The sequence below is a fragment of the Mesoplodon densirostris genome, chromosome 14 (genome assembly GCF_025265405.1).
Source record: "Mesoplodon densirostris isolate mMesDen1 chromosome 14, mMesDen1 primary haplotype, whole genome shotgun sequence".
Lineage (NCBI taxonomy): Eukaryota > Metazoa > Chordata > Mammalia > Artiodactyla > Ziphiidae > Mesoplodon > Mesoplodon densirostris.
Genome location: NC_082674.1, coordinates 45050880 through 45064630, shown reverse-complemented (window position 1 = coordinate 45064630; position 13751 = coordinate 45050880). Strand labels below are relative to the sequence as shown.

Here is a 13751-nt window from a genome sequence, read left to right as displayed (position 1 = left end):
AAAGTACCTGGTGACCAAACCTGGATCACAAGATCGTCAGGGGAGTGATTAGAGGGTGACTCCTTAGGCTTTTGAAGTTAGAGGTAGGAGCTTACGTCTCACCCAGACCTACACAACGGGGAATTTCCCAAATCCAGCAACTGGGTTCAGATGCTGAGTAGTCAAAGACAATTTCAGATGCCCACTACTTTAAGTGTTCTGAATAAAGTAAATTCGGTGTATTTTTAGCAGGACCATATTCTAGCAGAATTAGTCAAACGTATTCTTTGTATTACTAATTATGGACTTAAGAACTGTCCATACTTCCCTGGTGGCACAGTGGTTAAGAATCCGCCTGCCAATCCAGGGGACATGGGTTCAAGCCCTGGTCCGGGAAGATCCCACGTGCTGCGGAGCAACTAAGCCTGCGAGGCACAACTACTGAGTCTGCGTGCCACAACTACTGAGCCTGTGCTCTAGAGCCCGCAAGTGACAACTACTGAGCCCAAGTGCTACAACTACTGAAGCCCGCATGCCTAGAGCTCGTGCTCCACAAGAAGAGAAGCCACTGCAATGAGAAGCCTGCACACCGCAACGAAGAGTAGTCCCTGCTCGCCGCAACTAGAGAAAGCCTGTGTGCAGCAACAAAGACCCAACGCAGACAAAAATAAATTAAAAAAAAAACCATCCATAAAATTTTCTCTTTTTTCTTGAGAGATATGTCTTTTCATACAAGTATTGGCTCACAGTGGATCACAAGAGTGGACGGTGCCAGTATGTGCCTTTCACAGCATGTATTTTTTTTTTTTTTGCGATACGTGGGCCTCTCACTGTTGTGGCCTCTCCCGTTGCGGAGCACAGACTCCGGACGCGCAGGCTCAGCGGCCATGGCTCACGGGCCCAGCCGCTCCGCGGCAGGTGGGATCTTCCCGGATCGGGGCACAAACCCGTGTCTCCTGCATCTGCAGGCAGACTCTCAACCACTGTGCCACCAGGGAAGCCCTCCACAGCATGTTTGAGTAAAGACTATGAAATGAAATGACTGGGTTCTTGGTGGCCTTCAAGTGGTGTTATTTAAAACTGAATTAATTGGACATTCATAGGCAAAAATATTAACTTTGACCTAAATGTCACACCTCACACAAAAGTTAATTCAAAATGGATCATGGACTTAAATGCAAAACATAAAACTATAAAACTTTTAGAAAAAAAAACTTTGACTCTAGGACTAGGCAGAGTTCTTAGATTTGACACCAGAAGTTTGACCCATGAAAGGAAAAATTGACAAATTGGACCTCACCAAAATTAAAAACTTTTACGCTGCAAAAGACCCTATTAAGAGGATGAAAAGACAAGCTACAAACAAGGAGAAAATATTTGCAAGCCACATATCTGACGAAGGAGTAGCAACAGGAATACATAAAGAATGCTCAAAACTCAACAGTAAAAAACCAAGCAATCCAATTAGAAAGCAGGCAAAAAACATGAGTGGAGATTTCACTAAAGAAGACATGCAGGTAGCTCATAAGCACATGAGCACATGAAAACATGATTAACAACATTAGCCATAAGGAAAATGCAAACGAAATCCACAATGAGATATCATTCACACTAATCAGAATGGTTAAAATAAACAGTAACAATACCAAATGTTAGAAAGGATGCAGAGAAACTGGTTTACTCATATATTGCTGGTGAGAATGTAATATGGTGCACCTATTCTGGAAAACAGTTGGGTAGTTTTTTAGTTTTAAAACTAAACATGCAAAAAAAATTAAAATAAATAAATAAATAAATAAATAGATAGATAAATAAACATGCAACACAGCATGACCCAGCAATTGCACTCCTGGGCATTTATCCCAGAGAAATTAAAACTTATGTTCACACAAAAACCTGTGGATGAAAGTTCATAGCAGCTTTATTTGGAATAGGCAAAAACAACCCAGATGTCCTTCAACGGTGAATGGCTAAAAAAACTACGGTACATCTATACCATGGAATGCTATTCAGCAATAAAAGGGAACAAACTATTGGTACACGCAACAACTTGGATGAATCTTTATGGAATTATGGTGAGAGAAAAGAGCCAAACCCACAAAGTTACATCCTGTATGATTCCATTTATATAACCGTTTGGAAATGATAAAATTATATAAAGAACAGATTAGTAATTTTCCAGGTATTAGGGACATGGGAGGGGTCAGGAAAGTGAATGTGACCATAAAGGGCAACAGGAGGGACCCTTGTGGTGATGGAAATGTTCTTATCTTGCTTGATTGTATCAATGTAAATATGCTGATTGTGGAATTGGACTACAAATAATACCAATTTGGGGAAACTGGGTAAAGAGTATAAGAGATCTCTCTGTGTTATTTCTACAACTACATGTGAATCTACAATTATCTCAAAATAAAAAGATTAATTTACGGGAATTCCAGGGCAGACCAGTGGTTAGGACTCAGCGTTCTCACTGCCAGGGGCCAGGGTTCGATCCTCAGTCGGGGAACTAAGATCCTGCAAGCCGCACTGTGCACCAAAAAAAAAAGATTAATTTACAAAACAAAGCAGCAACTGAAAAAATGAATTAGGTTCTGAGTCCAGAAAGGCAGCCCACTCTCTATGGGTAGGTACGAGCTAACATTACTACCATCAATACCACCATACATAGATACATGACTATTTGTTACCTATTCTCTGTCTTGCCTCTTCTCTTGCCATTCTCCACACTTTCTGTGCTCCTACCTCATTGTACTGAATGCTCCCTGGCCTAACTGGGCCCACTGAAAACTCCACAGCCTTCCACATACTGATGTTTCTGCCTGGGGTATACCTATCCAGTTGCCTTCAAGATCCTAATAGCACCCCTTCAGCTCCCCCAAGTATTTGGTTACTGCCTGCAGCACTGTATTTGTATATCTGAAATAGCTTTTAGGATAAACTCCAGAATTCTTAACCCATCTTACAAGGCACTATATGATCTAACTCTGCTTGCCTTCTCAGCCACATCTGCCATGCCTACTTTCTCTCCCTGAGCACACTGGTCTTTTCTGAGCTTCACAAGCCAAGTTCTTCCCCCACCTCAAGCCTCCATTCATACTGTTTTCCTAGCCAGATCATTTCTATTATCCTTCTCCCCAACTCTTCGTTCATCTAATACTACTTCCTCAAAGTAATCTTTCTAGGCCTCCCAGTCTAGGCTAGGTCCCTCTGTTTTTTTTTTTTTTTTTTTTGCGGTATGCGGGCCTCTCACTGCTGTGGCCTCCCCCGTTGCGGAGCACAGGCTCCGGACGCGCAGGCTCCGGACGCGCAGGCTCAGCGGCCATGGCTCACGGGCCCAGCCGCTCCGCGGCATATGGGATCCTCCCAGACCGGGGCGCGAACCCGTATCCCCTGCATCGGCAGGCGGACTCTCAACCACTGCGCCACCAGGGAGGCCCAGGTCCCTCTGTTTTATACAATCAGAGCATCCTTTGTTCTACTAAAGCATCTAAGAAAAGTATAATTAAATACCTACAGAATGAGTTGTTTAATGTCTGACCGCCCCATTAGATAGTAAGCTCGATAATGTCATGGACCATACAGAAATAGAACTTTTAGGGAAATATTTTATGTTAAATTTTAAGTTGTTTGTATTTCTAGCATATAAATTCCTTGGTCTCCTTGAACCTGTTTCCATTTTATTGACACAAGCAACACACACACACACACACACACACACAAAGCCTTGTGTGAATGGTTTATTTTATGCAAATGGTGGAAAGTAAGGAAAAAAGCCAGGTTCTATGTTTGGGTTAAAGTGGTACTGGAACAGGGACAACAGAAGCCTTGTAAACAGAACTAGTTTAGCAGAAGGAAAGTTTAGAGCTGGAAGTGACCATAAAAACATAAGCCCCCATCCTCCAAAATTGACAGAACTATTGGATGAGGCGTTGGACTTCTCACAGTCTATGGAAGGAAGTTTAAATTACTTTTTTCTAGAGATCTTAAGAGGTAGAAAGACCACAGATGACATTTGGTTACAATTTTATCTGTTTACTTGTCTGTCACCCCACTAGACAGTGAACCCCTTAAGGACAAGTACTGCGTCATCCATCTTATGATCTCACACTTGGCACTCAGGAGGCACTCAATAAATGTTTGTTGAATTAATGAATATATAATTCACTATGGAGAATTAGGGATCTGATATATTATCCCTCTTATGAATCTGTAAATTTCAAAAGTGATTCTCCTTAGTACAAAGTAAAAGACTGAAAAGGGTAGCATTTCAAGTACCTGATAACATGTGAGTGTCTTGCTGGTATTCATATTATTCATGCAGACAATTCCATTTTCTGCCTATGAACAAGGCCTGTTCTATTTATACATATAAAAACTGAGGGTAGGTGGAAACAGTGTACATCCCCTTTGTGCATCAGTTATTATCTCTCCAATGACTCTATTGTTAATTTCTTCAACTACTGTTAAGAAATACATCTCTTTACTATATTTGATTATGAGGGAAGCTGTGACCTCCTACATTATTCACAGCTTGTCAAAAAGAGTGAGCTTCAGTTGTGTTGAAAAACCCCTTCTGCTTTTAAATATCAAATAGGTGTTTTACAAATAATAAAAAGTAAATTATTTTTTAATCATCATCAATCATTTTTACAGCTTGATGAATAGACATCATCAATGGCCACTTATGTGATATGAGATTCTAAAAAAGCTCTTAATTACCCATAATCACTCCCTTTTGCTCCCATGATGTCTAATATTTTAGAGGTAGAAGTTTATTCCTTAAAGGTCTCCAGTTCCAGTAGCATGGCAGACTGAGTTAATGCAGAAACCCTTTTACACAGGAATGCTACATTAAACATGAAAGCAAGAGATAACCATAGATGAGCTCACACACAGAAAAGGAATATCTCCTAGAAACAAAGAGGAAAGGAAAGCCAGAGTGATAAGCGTGTTAGTTAATTCTGCATCAGCTTTGTGGTAGTGTTACTTGATCTGGAAACAGCAAGTGAATTGGGCTTTAATATTTACTCCAGGATAGAAGTTGAAACCCTGGACCTAAGGGAGTTGGAAGTATTGATAAAATATTGCATAAAAACACAACTCTCCATAGACTGAATTCCCAGGCCTGTAACTTGCATAGGATAGAAATCCAAGTTTACACGAGCTGAAAAATGAACATAAATATTGGTTAGTACTATACCTATGATATTTCTGTGGATCTGGTGCAAGCAAACAAAGACATTGCTCTGGGTCACATGGGATGTCCACAGGGGAAAAAAAGCCATGTGAAGATGATCTCACAATATAAAAAGTTATAAAACAGAAGGATCCATCATGAACAAAAGTCAACAAACACACAGCACATTATTTGAAATAATAGAATATGATTGTCTAAAATAATTAAATAAGTATGTCTAAAATGATTAAAGAAGTCATTGGGACCGTAAAGAACAAAACTCAATGAAAAATAGAATAGGGATATTTGAAAAAAACTTAGTAGAACTTCCAAATATAAAAACATAATCATTGGAATTAGAAGCTCAATGGACAAGTTAAACAGCAGATCAATACAAATGAACTAAGAATTCTAAGAATTAGAAATAGATATGGTAAAGTTATCTGGAATGAGGTAGAGAGACAAACACTTGCAAAATATCAAGAAATATCTAGACTAGAATGAGAAAGTACAACATATGTCTAATGGGAATTCTACAAGGAGAGAAGAGGGACAAAAAAAATTGTGAAAATAGCTGAAAATTTTGCATGACTGATGAATGATACGAATCTTCGATTTAAGAAACACAAATCCACTGCAAGATAAATAAAAAGAAGCCTACACCTGGCTGCATTGTAGTGAAATGGCAAAATGCCCAAGAAAGGGAAAAAGTATAAAATAATCACAGAAAAATTCATTCCGTTAGCTGTGATTTCCTTCTTATTAAAAATTGAGCTCTAAATATACTCTAGTTTAATTGGTGAAGTAGATACTATGGCTGGATGAGAAGGGTTTTTGGCTGAAAAATTCAAAACTTAAAAATCATATGGGGGGGCTTCCCTGGTGGCCCAGTGGTTAAGAATCTGCCTACCAGTGCAGGGGACACGGGTTCGAGCCCTCATCCGGGAAGGTCCCACATGCCGCGGAGCAACTAAGCCCGTGCGCCACAACTACTGAGCCTGCGCTCTAGAGCCTGCGATCCACAACTACTGAAGCCTGTGTGCCTAAAGCCCGTGCTCCACAACAAGAGAAGCCACCGCAATGAGAAGCCCACACACCACAACGAAGAGTAGGCCCCTGCCCCGCTCACGGCAACTAGAGAAAGCCCGTGCGCAACAATGAAGACCCAACGCAAACAAAAATAAATAAATTTATTTTAAAAAAATCATATAGGAACTAGGGAAAAAAATCCTCATTTCTCAGATCCAATATTCTTGTGATTTCAATAACTGCAGCACAACAGTTTAGATATTTGATTATATTAGAGTCATTCTAATATAATTCAAATACTTCCACATATGCTCTGACAACAGAGATTCATCTACTTGTCAATATACCTCCCTGCTCCCCCACCCCACCCTGCCCCCATCCCAAATACATCATATACAGAAAAAACTAAGGCAGAGGAAGGCATGAAACTAACAACCTGTCATTTTTGTTCACTACTAATAAGTGGTTTATCAAGTAGTGGGCCAATAAGTATATCAATGACATAAATATTTGATAGATAATTATCTCTGCCAATTCCTCCAGCTTGAGGAGAAACCTCTCTCTTCAGAACATTTTCCATGGGCTATTGCACTTTCTGGGGCTTCCAAGAAAAGTGATTATAGTCTGTTTCCTAGAGGAGTCTGATAAGAAGTCAATGTCTCCCTCAGGGTCTGACTGAAAGCATACTGGGTTGTTATTCTTTGGCAGAGTATCCTGAGCGCTAAGAGATTAAAAAAATGCTTGGGAGTTGGTCTGAGAGAGAAAATTAACCCCAGACTTTGGGTACTGTCTCTAATGATGAGTAGCCTAGGCCTTCCAGAGAAATTTAAGGTCTCCCACCTTTCTCCCCTGAAGAGGTATGAATAGTGTTTGCTATTAAACTTCATAGAGAATAACAGAAAGAGACTTCATCCCTTTTGCTCCAACAATTCTTTCGATTTTTCCAGTTCGGACAACCATTCGCAAGGAAACTGAGATCACCTGGAACTGCTTCTTTGAAATCTTAAATCTAAACATTCCTGTTGTTCCATATCCTTTGCTCAGGCTAATCCTTTCATGTTGTTCTTGTATCTCATCAGGATCTGAGTCCCCTGACCTTTCTACTCTCTATCGGCCCTCTTCTCTCTTCTTAGACTTCAACCAATTTAGATGTTAACCATTCTCTTTCAAATACTCTCAACTCCACGATCTCTACTTGTTCAATGAGATAACGTAGATAAAGCACAGGCTGAGAGAAGTGCTCAAGAAATGGTAGCTAAAACCACTACCATCACTACCACTAACATACATAACATTCTCTTGCTTCTTTGTCAGTCTATCATATCAGCCTGTACATCATACAATCCTGGGCTGCTAAACATTACTGGTGAAAGTCACTAAGTTGTACAGACAGGTGATGGTAAATTCATGCTTCTGGCCTTAACTGCCAAGCAATTCTGTTTCTCTAATCAGTTTTCTGAATTTTGAGACTATTCTAAACCTTCTCCAATCTCCTCAAATCTCCTATCCATCATGTCCTCGCACCATTCTCATTCTCTTGCTTCACAGGAAAAAAAAAAAAAAAAGAAAAGAAACCATCAGAAAGAACTCCAACTTCCAGGCACTTAATCTGCAAACCTTTCTGCTTTTGCATCTCTTCTCCCCTGCTTTCCTCCTCTGACAACGGAAGGAGAGTATGGTTTACTGCTAAGGGCCAATGACTCCATATTCTCTCCCACTCTGTCATCTTCATCCACGTATCTTCAACCTGTCTCTCCACTGGTGCCTTCTCATCAATATTTAAACATATCCCACCTTCACACAACTACTGAAGCCTGTGTGCCTAGAGCCCGTGCTCCACAAGAGAAGCCACCACAATGAGAAGCCCGCGCACCTCAATGAAGAGTAGCTCCGGCTCACCACAACTAGAGAAAACCCGCGCGCAGCAACAAAGACCCAACGCAGCCACAAATAATAAATAAATAACATATCCCACCTTCAAAAATTCCTCTTTTCATTTCAGCTAACATTTTTCTCTTGTTCTTCCCACTCAAACTGTCAAAAAATGTTGTCCACCTTTGCTGTCTCTATTTATTTACTTCCCACTCATCCTTTGTCACTGTAATCTGGTTTCCATCCCTACACTCCACTGAAACTGTTCTTATCTGCTTTATCAATAACTCCAATAAACCCTTCTCTGGTCTTATCTCATTTGACCGCTCAGTCACCTTTGGTATAGCTAATCAATTCCTCCATCTGAGAACTCTTTTTAAAAAAGCCCACTTTTCTAGAACGCCTACCTCTCAGACTGCTTCTTGTGAGTATTCTTTGTGCTCTCTCTCTTTCTTTATCCATCCCTAAATATGGAGTTCTTTTAGAGTTTGGTTCAGGGCCCTATTCTTTTCATACTGTTAAACTAATTAAACACGGAGTCCATTAGATTAAGGTGGCTCTAATGCTTTGGTGGCCTACTTAAGCAAACCAACGTCTAAGTGTGTAAATGCTTCAAGATTAAGAAATCTAAACACTAAGGACAACCAATCACAAACAGCTAACTAGGCTTTAGCTGTAGCCAATTAAATAATTTCCTTTCTTTGCTTCTGCACCTTCTTTAAGGCTTTCCCCTGCCTCCTGTTGGTGCTCCTAACCACTTCTGGTTTGGTGTTGCCCAATTCCTACCAATTTTTGCTCAGATAAACTCTTAAGATTTTTAATATGCCTCCGTTTATTTTTTAACGCTACTCTATATCTCATTCCCTCCAATCCACCTATATGCTTAATCCATATCCATTTTTAGATGGCCCTTCTGATCCATACATGATAATATTTTCCCATCCCTTAGGCATTCTGCCTCCATAGCTGTTTCTGCTGTGTTCTCTATCTCAGTTTCCCAAGCCAGAAATCTGACATCCTGACTTCTCTGTTTCACACTTCACATCCAATCAACTACCAAGCTCAGGCCATTCTTTTTTTTTTTTTTTTTTTTTTTTCGGTATGCGGGCCTCTCACTGTTGTGGCCTCTCCCGTTGCGGAGCACAGGCTCCGGACGCGCAGGCTCCGGACGCGCAGGCTCAGCGGCCATGGCTCAGCGGCCATGGCTCAGCGGCCATGGCTCACGGGCCCAGCCGCTCCGCGGCATATGGGATCCTCCCAGACCGGGGCACGAACCCGTATCCCCTGCATCGGCAGGCGGACTCTCAACCACTGCGCCACCAGGGAGGCCCAGGCTCAGGCCATTCTTGCTGAAACAGCTCTCGAATCATTTCAACTGACATGCAGCCCACCATTATGTCACATCTCCTTAAGGGGTCTGCCAGTTTCCAATTCTGTCTGTTCTAATCCATTCTCCACACAAAGCCAGAGTGATTCTTCAGAAATGTAAATTATATCATGCCACTGCTATGCTTAGTTTTTCCGCTTCCTGTTGCCTTTAAGATAAAGCTCTAAAAACTTCCTAGCATGTCCTTCTCAGTCTCAATTCTTCACTCCCCTCTCTGCAAGCAATCTTCAGTCATTCTGAACTTTGAATTCCTAGAGTGCATGCTTGCAGCCTGAGCTCTCCCCCAGCTGAAATATACCTTCCCCTCTCTTGTTTTCCTAACAAAATTTGCAATTCTTCAGCTCAACTTTATGCATCATTTCTAGGAAACTACCTGCCACCCCTCCAGTTTGAAGTCCTCTTTAGGTGTTCCCAAAGCATCCTGTACTTATCTAGCAATTAAGAGCAGTATTGTCTTGTAATTGCTTATTCCCTAGTCAAAGCTCCATGTGGCTGTTAAGTCCAAGGAGGGCAGAAACCAGGTGCTCTTAAATTTTCCATCTCAAGGACCTAAAAGGAGTGTCTTACAAACAGTAGTTCAATTAATATTTGTTGAATGAATTTGTTGAATCCCTTTCTTTGGAATGAGGGCGGCCAGGAGAATGACAGAAAGACGGGGGCTTAAAGGGGACACAGTAAAAAAATCTATCAGCAACAAGTGGGATGGACAGAGTACCTAGGTTTTTCCGTGAACTTGGCATGGGGGACTACGTGGAGCGCCTGGTCCGAGGCCACGGCGATCACACGCTCCCGAGGGCAGACGCAGGGAGCGCACGACCCCACGCGAGGAAGGACAACGGCTTGGAATTCGGCCTCGAGTTTCCGGTGGGACAGCCTCGAGCTCGGCCGGTGGGACCTGGGGGGTGGGGGCTCCGAGCCCGGCCCACAGCAGGAAGGCGCTGCACCCAGGTCGCTGTCGCCGTCGCCGTCGCCGTCTCCTCAGACGTCGTCGCCCCCCCCCGCCCCGCCCCGGAAGTGACTTGAGGCTCGTCCGGAACCTCCGGGCCCGGCGGCTGCAGCGTCACCAGCCGAGCTGGTGCGGGGCGGGCGGAGCGGCCGCTGCAGCCGCTAACGAACCGGGAATCGCGCGGGGCCAGCAGCACGCCGGCCAGGGGAGGGGGCCCAGCGATAGGGCCGAGGGCGACGACGACGCGGAGGAGGCGGAGCCCGGAGAGGGGTGGGGGCCGGGGAGGGCTAGGGTGGGAGGGGGTTGGGGGGGTGTCCTGGTCTCATGGAGCCGGCCGAAAGGGCGGGCGGCGGGGATCCCTTGGAGCCGGGCGGGCGCCCCGGTCCGGACCCGCGAGGCTTCGTCCCGCAGAAGGAGATCGTCTACAACAAGCTGCTGCCCTACGCCGAGCGGCTGGACGCCGAGTCCGACTTGCAGCTGGCCCAGATCAAAAGCAACCTGGGCCGGGCAGTGCAGCTCCAAGAGCTGTGGCCCGGGGGCCTCTTCTGGACCAGGAAACTCTCCACGTAAGTGTTCCGGGGCCTGCAGGATGGGCCGGAGGCAAAGGCTCGGTGTGAAGGCGTCCGCGGGGGTTGGGGGGGGGGAGGCTCTTTGTCCGCACCGGACCGCTGGACACTCAACTCTGCCCCGGTTCGGGCGGATCGTTTCTGTGCAGTAATCCCAGGGTCGCGACCGAAGCCTGGGAAGCACTCAAGCTTCCTCCCTGCCACTTTCTTACGGGATCTCCCTGGTTCTCACCAGCCCTCTATGTCCTTCGCAGCTGCTTCTCTCCAAGGTTTCGGGTTGTTGTCTTCCGACATTCGGGGCCCGGGGAGCGTGAGGGCACTGGACCCGCAGGGAAAGAGAGGAGCGGTCCCCCAGGGGTGCTCCTTGGACCTTTGCCGGTGGCGGGAGGGAGCAGAGAGGATTCGTCTTTGGGCGAACAACTCTTGACTTTTCCTGGTGTTGACTCCAGTTTTTTCTTACCTTACGGTCCCTGCCTCTTCCTATCCCTCAGTTCGCGTCTAGTAACTTTCTGAATGGGAAGGAGGCCGTAGGGAACTTCGAGGTTCTGCTTTTTTGGGCCTTCTCAGTCTTTGTGGGTTTGATTGAAAAGACTTTTAAAATCAGCCCTCAGCGCATTCTTGGGCTGTGTACTAGACGTTAGTGTTGAGAATGTTGAGTCTTAGAACCTCGGGAAAATGTATGTTGCTCCTTTTATGACATTTCCTTTGGAAATGTGCCATACTAAGGAAAATAGAGAAGGAAGCTGTCAAGTTGTCCTGGGCGTTATTGGTATCGGGCTTGTGTTAAATTTTGAGCTGCTCAGATGAATATAGATTACCTAAATCAATCTCAGTCTTTTTATTCTTTTGTTACCTTTTTTTTTTTTTGGTATAAACTGGCTGCAAACTACAGTGCCACTGAAATTAGGGGAAACCGAGTAAAGTACAGTTGGGGGAAAGGTTAGAGACATTTGCTAGATGGGCATCTTCACTGTGTCAGAAGAACTTTTTTAAAAGAGAATTTTGCAGTATCTTGTTTGGTTGGCTATACGTAAAATCTGGTAACATTGTATGTTCATGCATGTCGGTATGGGTGGCTGAACACACAAGACATAAATCACTTATCTAATGTTTACCCAAATCTGCTGAGTGAACTGGGTGATGACTCAGGGTTTTGTAATGCAGTCGTCTTTTCTACATTTCCCTCACAGGATGATTCTTATCTGCCAATTATTAGGGAGCCTCTGACAAATTTCTCATCTCCAGTTGTCGCTGGTGGTAGCACTAATGACCTTTTTAATTAAAGAGCAAAACTCAAATGCTTAATTTGCCCTTTTCAAAGAGTGACCATATTTATGTCAAGGTTAACAGCTCTCCTCTCGATTAGAGCTTGAAGAAGTTTGTGGTGTTAGGATCCATAGGAGACTTGGGAAAAAAGAAATGCAACAGGGAGAAGAACCACTTTTGGTTAAAACAGAAGAATGTTTTATAAATTATTAAAATTCACACAGTTTTTTCAAGTGAGCCTCCTAGGTTTTTGTGTTACTTGGGCACAGTGAAAATAAGTTACTTTATCAGTTCCAGTAATTCCTCATTTTAATCACTTAGATTAGATTTTTCAGAAAATAACCGTTTTGGGGGACACAAACAGCTCCTTTTAGATGCACAATATATAAATACACCAGTGTGTGAATGCATATCTGGTTTGTATTTATTAATGGAGAATCTACACAGGCATAGTTAAGCACTGTTTTCTGACATTTTTATTGTAACTAAGCTTGGCAAATTAACACCTGGAGGTTTATTATTTTTGGCTTTTAGGTATAAGTATCTATACCTAGAAAGGGCTAAAAATACAGTGGAGACAGTCCTTGGTGTTTAGGGCAAGATTGCAGTTACACAGCTTTATAACCTATGAACATCAAACCATTTATATCTAAGTAACCAGCAAGAAATGCTATCAGATAGAATTTTATTTTGGAACGGTGGTTAAATGCTGCAAGCTGATTCTTGGGATTACGCTATGAGACATTTTGAACTTGGTGGGACATGTTGTGATCTTGGGTGTATTTTTTCTCCTAAGTCATGCTAAGGTGACCTGTTTATAGTTGTGCTTGTTGTTTTTAAGCCTTGTGTGTGTTGCACAAGTTTACATCTAAATGATGCCAAAACATGTGATGATAGCTCTCAGTTACCTTAGTAGTGATCATACTTAGTACTTTGTAGAAGAATGGAAAGTAGTAATGAAAATAAAATCTAATTTTTCCCACTAGCTCTGTGACTGTGGGCAAGTTACTTTAATCATGTGTTTTAGGATACTTGTGAGAGAAATGAGGGAGTTGGACTAAGTAATTCCTGAGAAACACTCCTGCTCTGGTATTTTATGATTTTATTTTTTATTCTGTAGAGCCTCAAATAAGCCAATGTGTATCTTTCTCCAAGGACTGTTTGATAAGTTTGTAAACTACTGGAAATAGTTGCACAGATCAAGTGCATTCCTAAAGAAGACCAGAGTGTAAATGCTGTTCAGAGACACTGGGACTGGATCCCCAACCAGAAGTATACATCCCTAATCTGGGTGTCACAGGACTGGGTAGAGTTCTGGTTTAGGAGATACTCAAGAACCCCCCCCACCACCTTTTTTTTTTAACTTTTAATCTCATTTTGATGGTTATAACTATCTTTTAATCTATCTCAAGACTTGCAGGTCTGTTTAGCAGATCTCTGTGAAGAAAGGTTATTTCTGTGTACTTTAAAAATTGGCCCTGTGACATAATACAAGCTCTCTTGTACAGAGAGCTTAAAGTATTAGTA

At 42.9% G+C, this 13751-nt stretch overlaps 2 protein-coding genes across 3 annotated transcripts in view; one reads left to right on the top strand and one right to left on the bottom strand.

The window, feature by feature from the left end:
• ACYP2 (acylphosphatase 2) overlaps positions 1-10409 on the bottom strand; it is a 327177-nt gene extending 316768 nt beyond the window's left edge. Inside the window, exon 1 of one of the 2 annotated variants that reach the window (XM_060117194.1) lies at positions 10162-10409. In XM_060117194.1, coding sequence (XP_059973177.1) covers positions 10162-10186 — 25 coding nt within the window. In that variant the 5' untranslated portion in view covers positions 10187-10409. The remainder of the gene's footprint in view (positions 1-10161) is intronic. The other variant, XM_060117196.1, reaches the window with a different exon arrangement.
• A 303-nt stretch (positions 10410-10712) lies between these two features.
• PSME4 (proteasome activator subunit 4) overlaps positions 10713-13751 on the top strand; it is a 103551-nt gene continuing 100512 nt past the window's right edge. Inside the window, exon 1 of the mRNA XM_060116824.1 lies at positions 10713-10958. Within this exon, the coding sequence (XP_059972807.1) occupies positions 10717-10958 (242 nt within the window). The 5' untranslated portion in view covers positions 10713-10716. The remainder of the gene's footprint in view (positions 10959-13751) is intronic.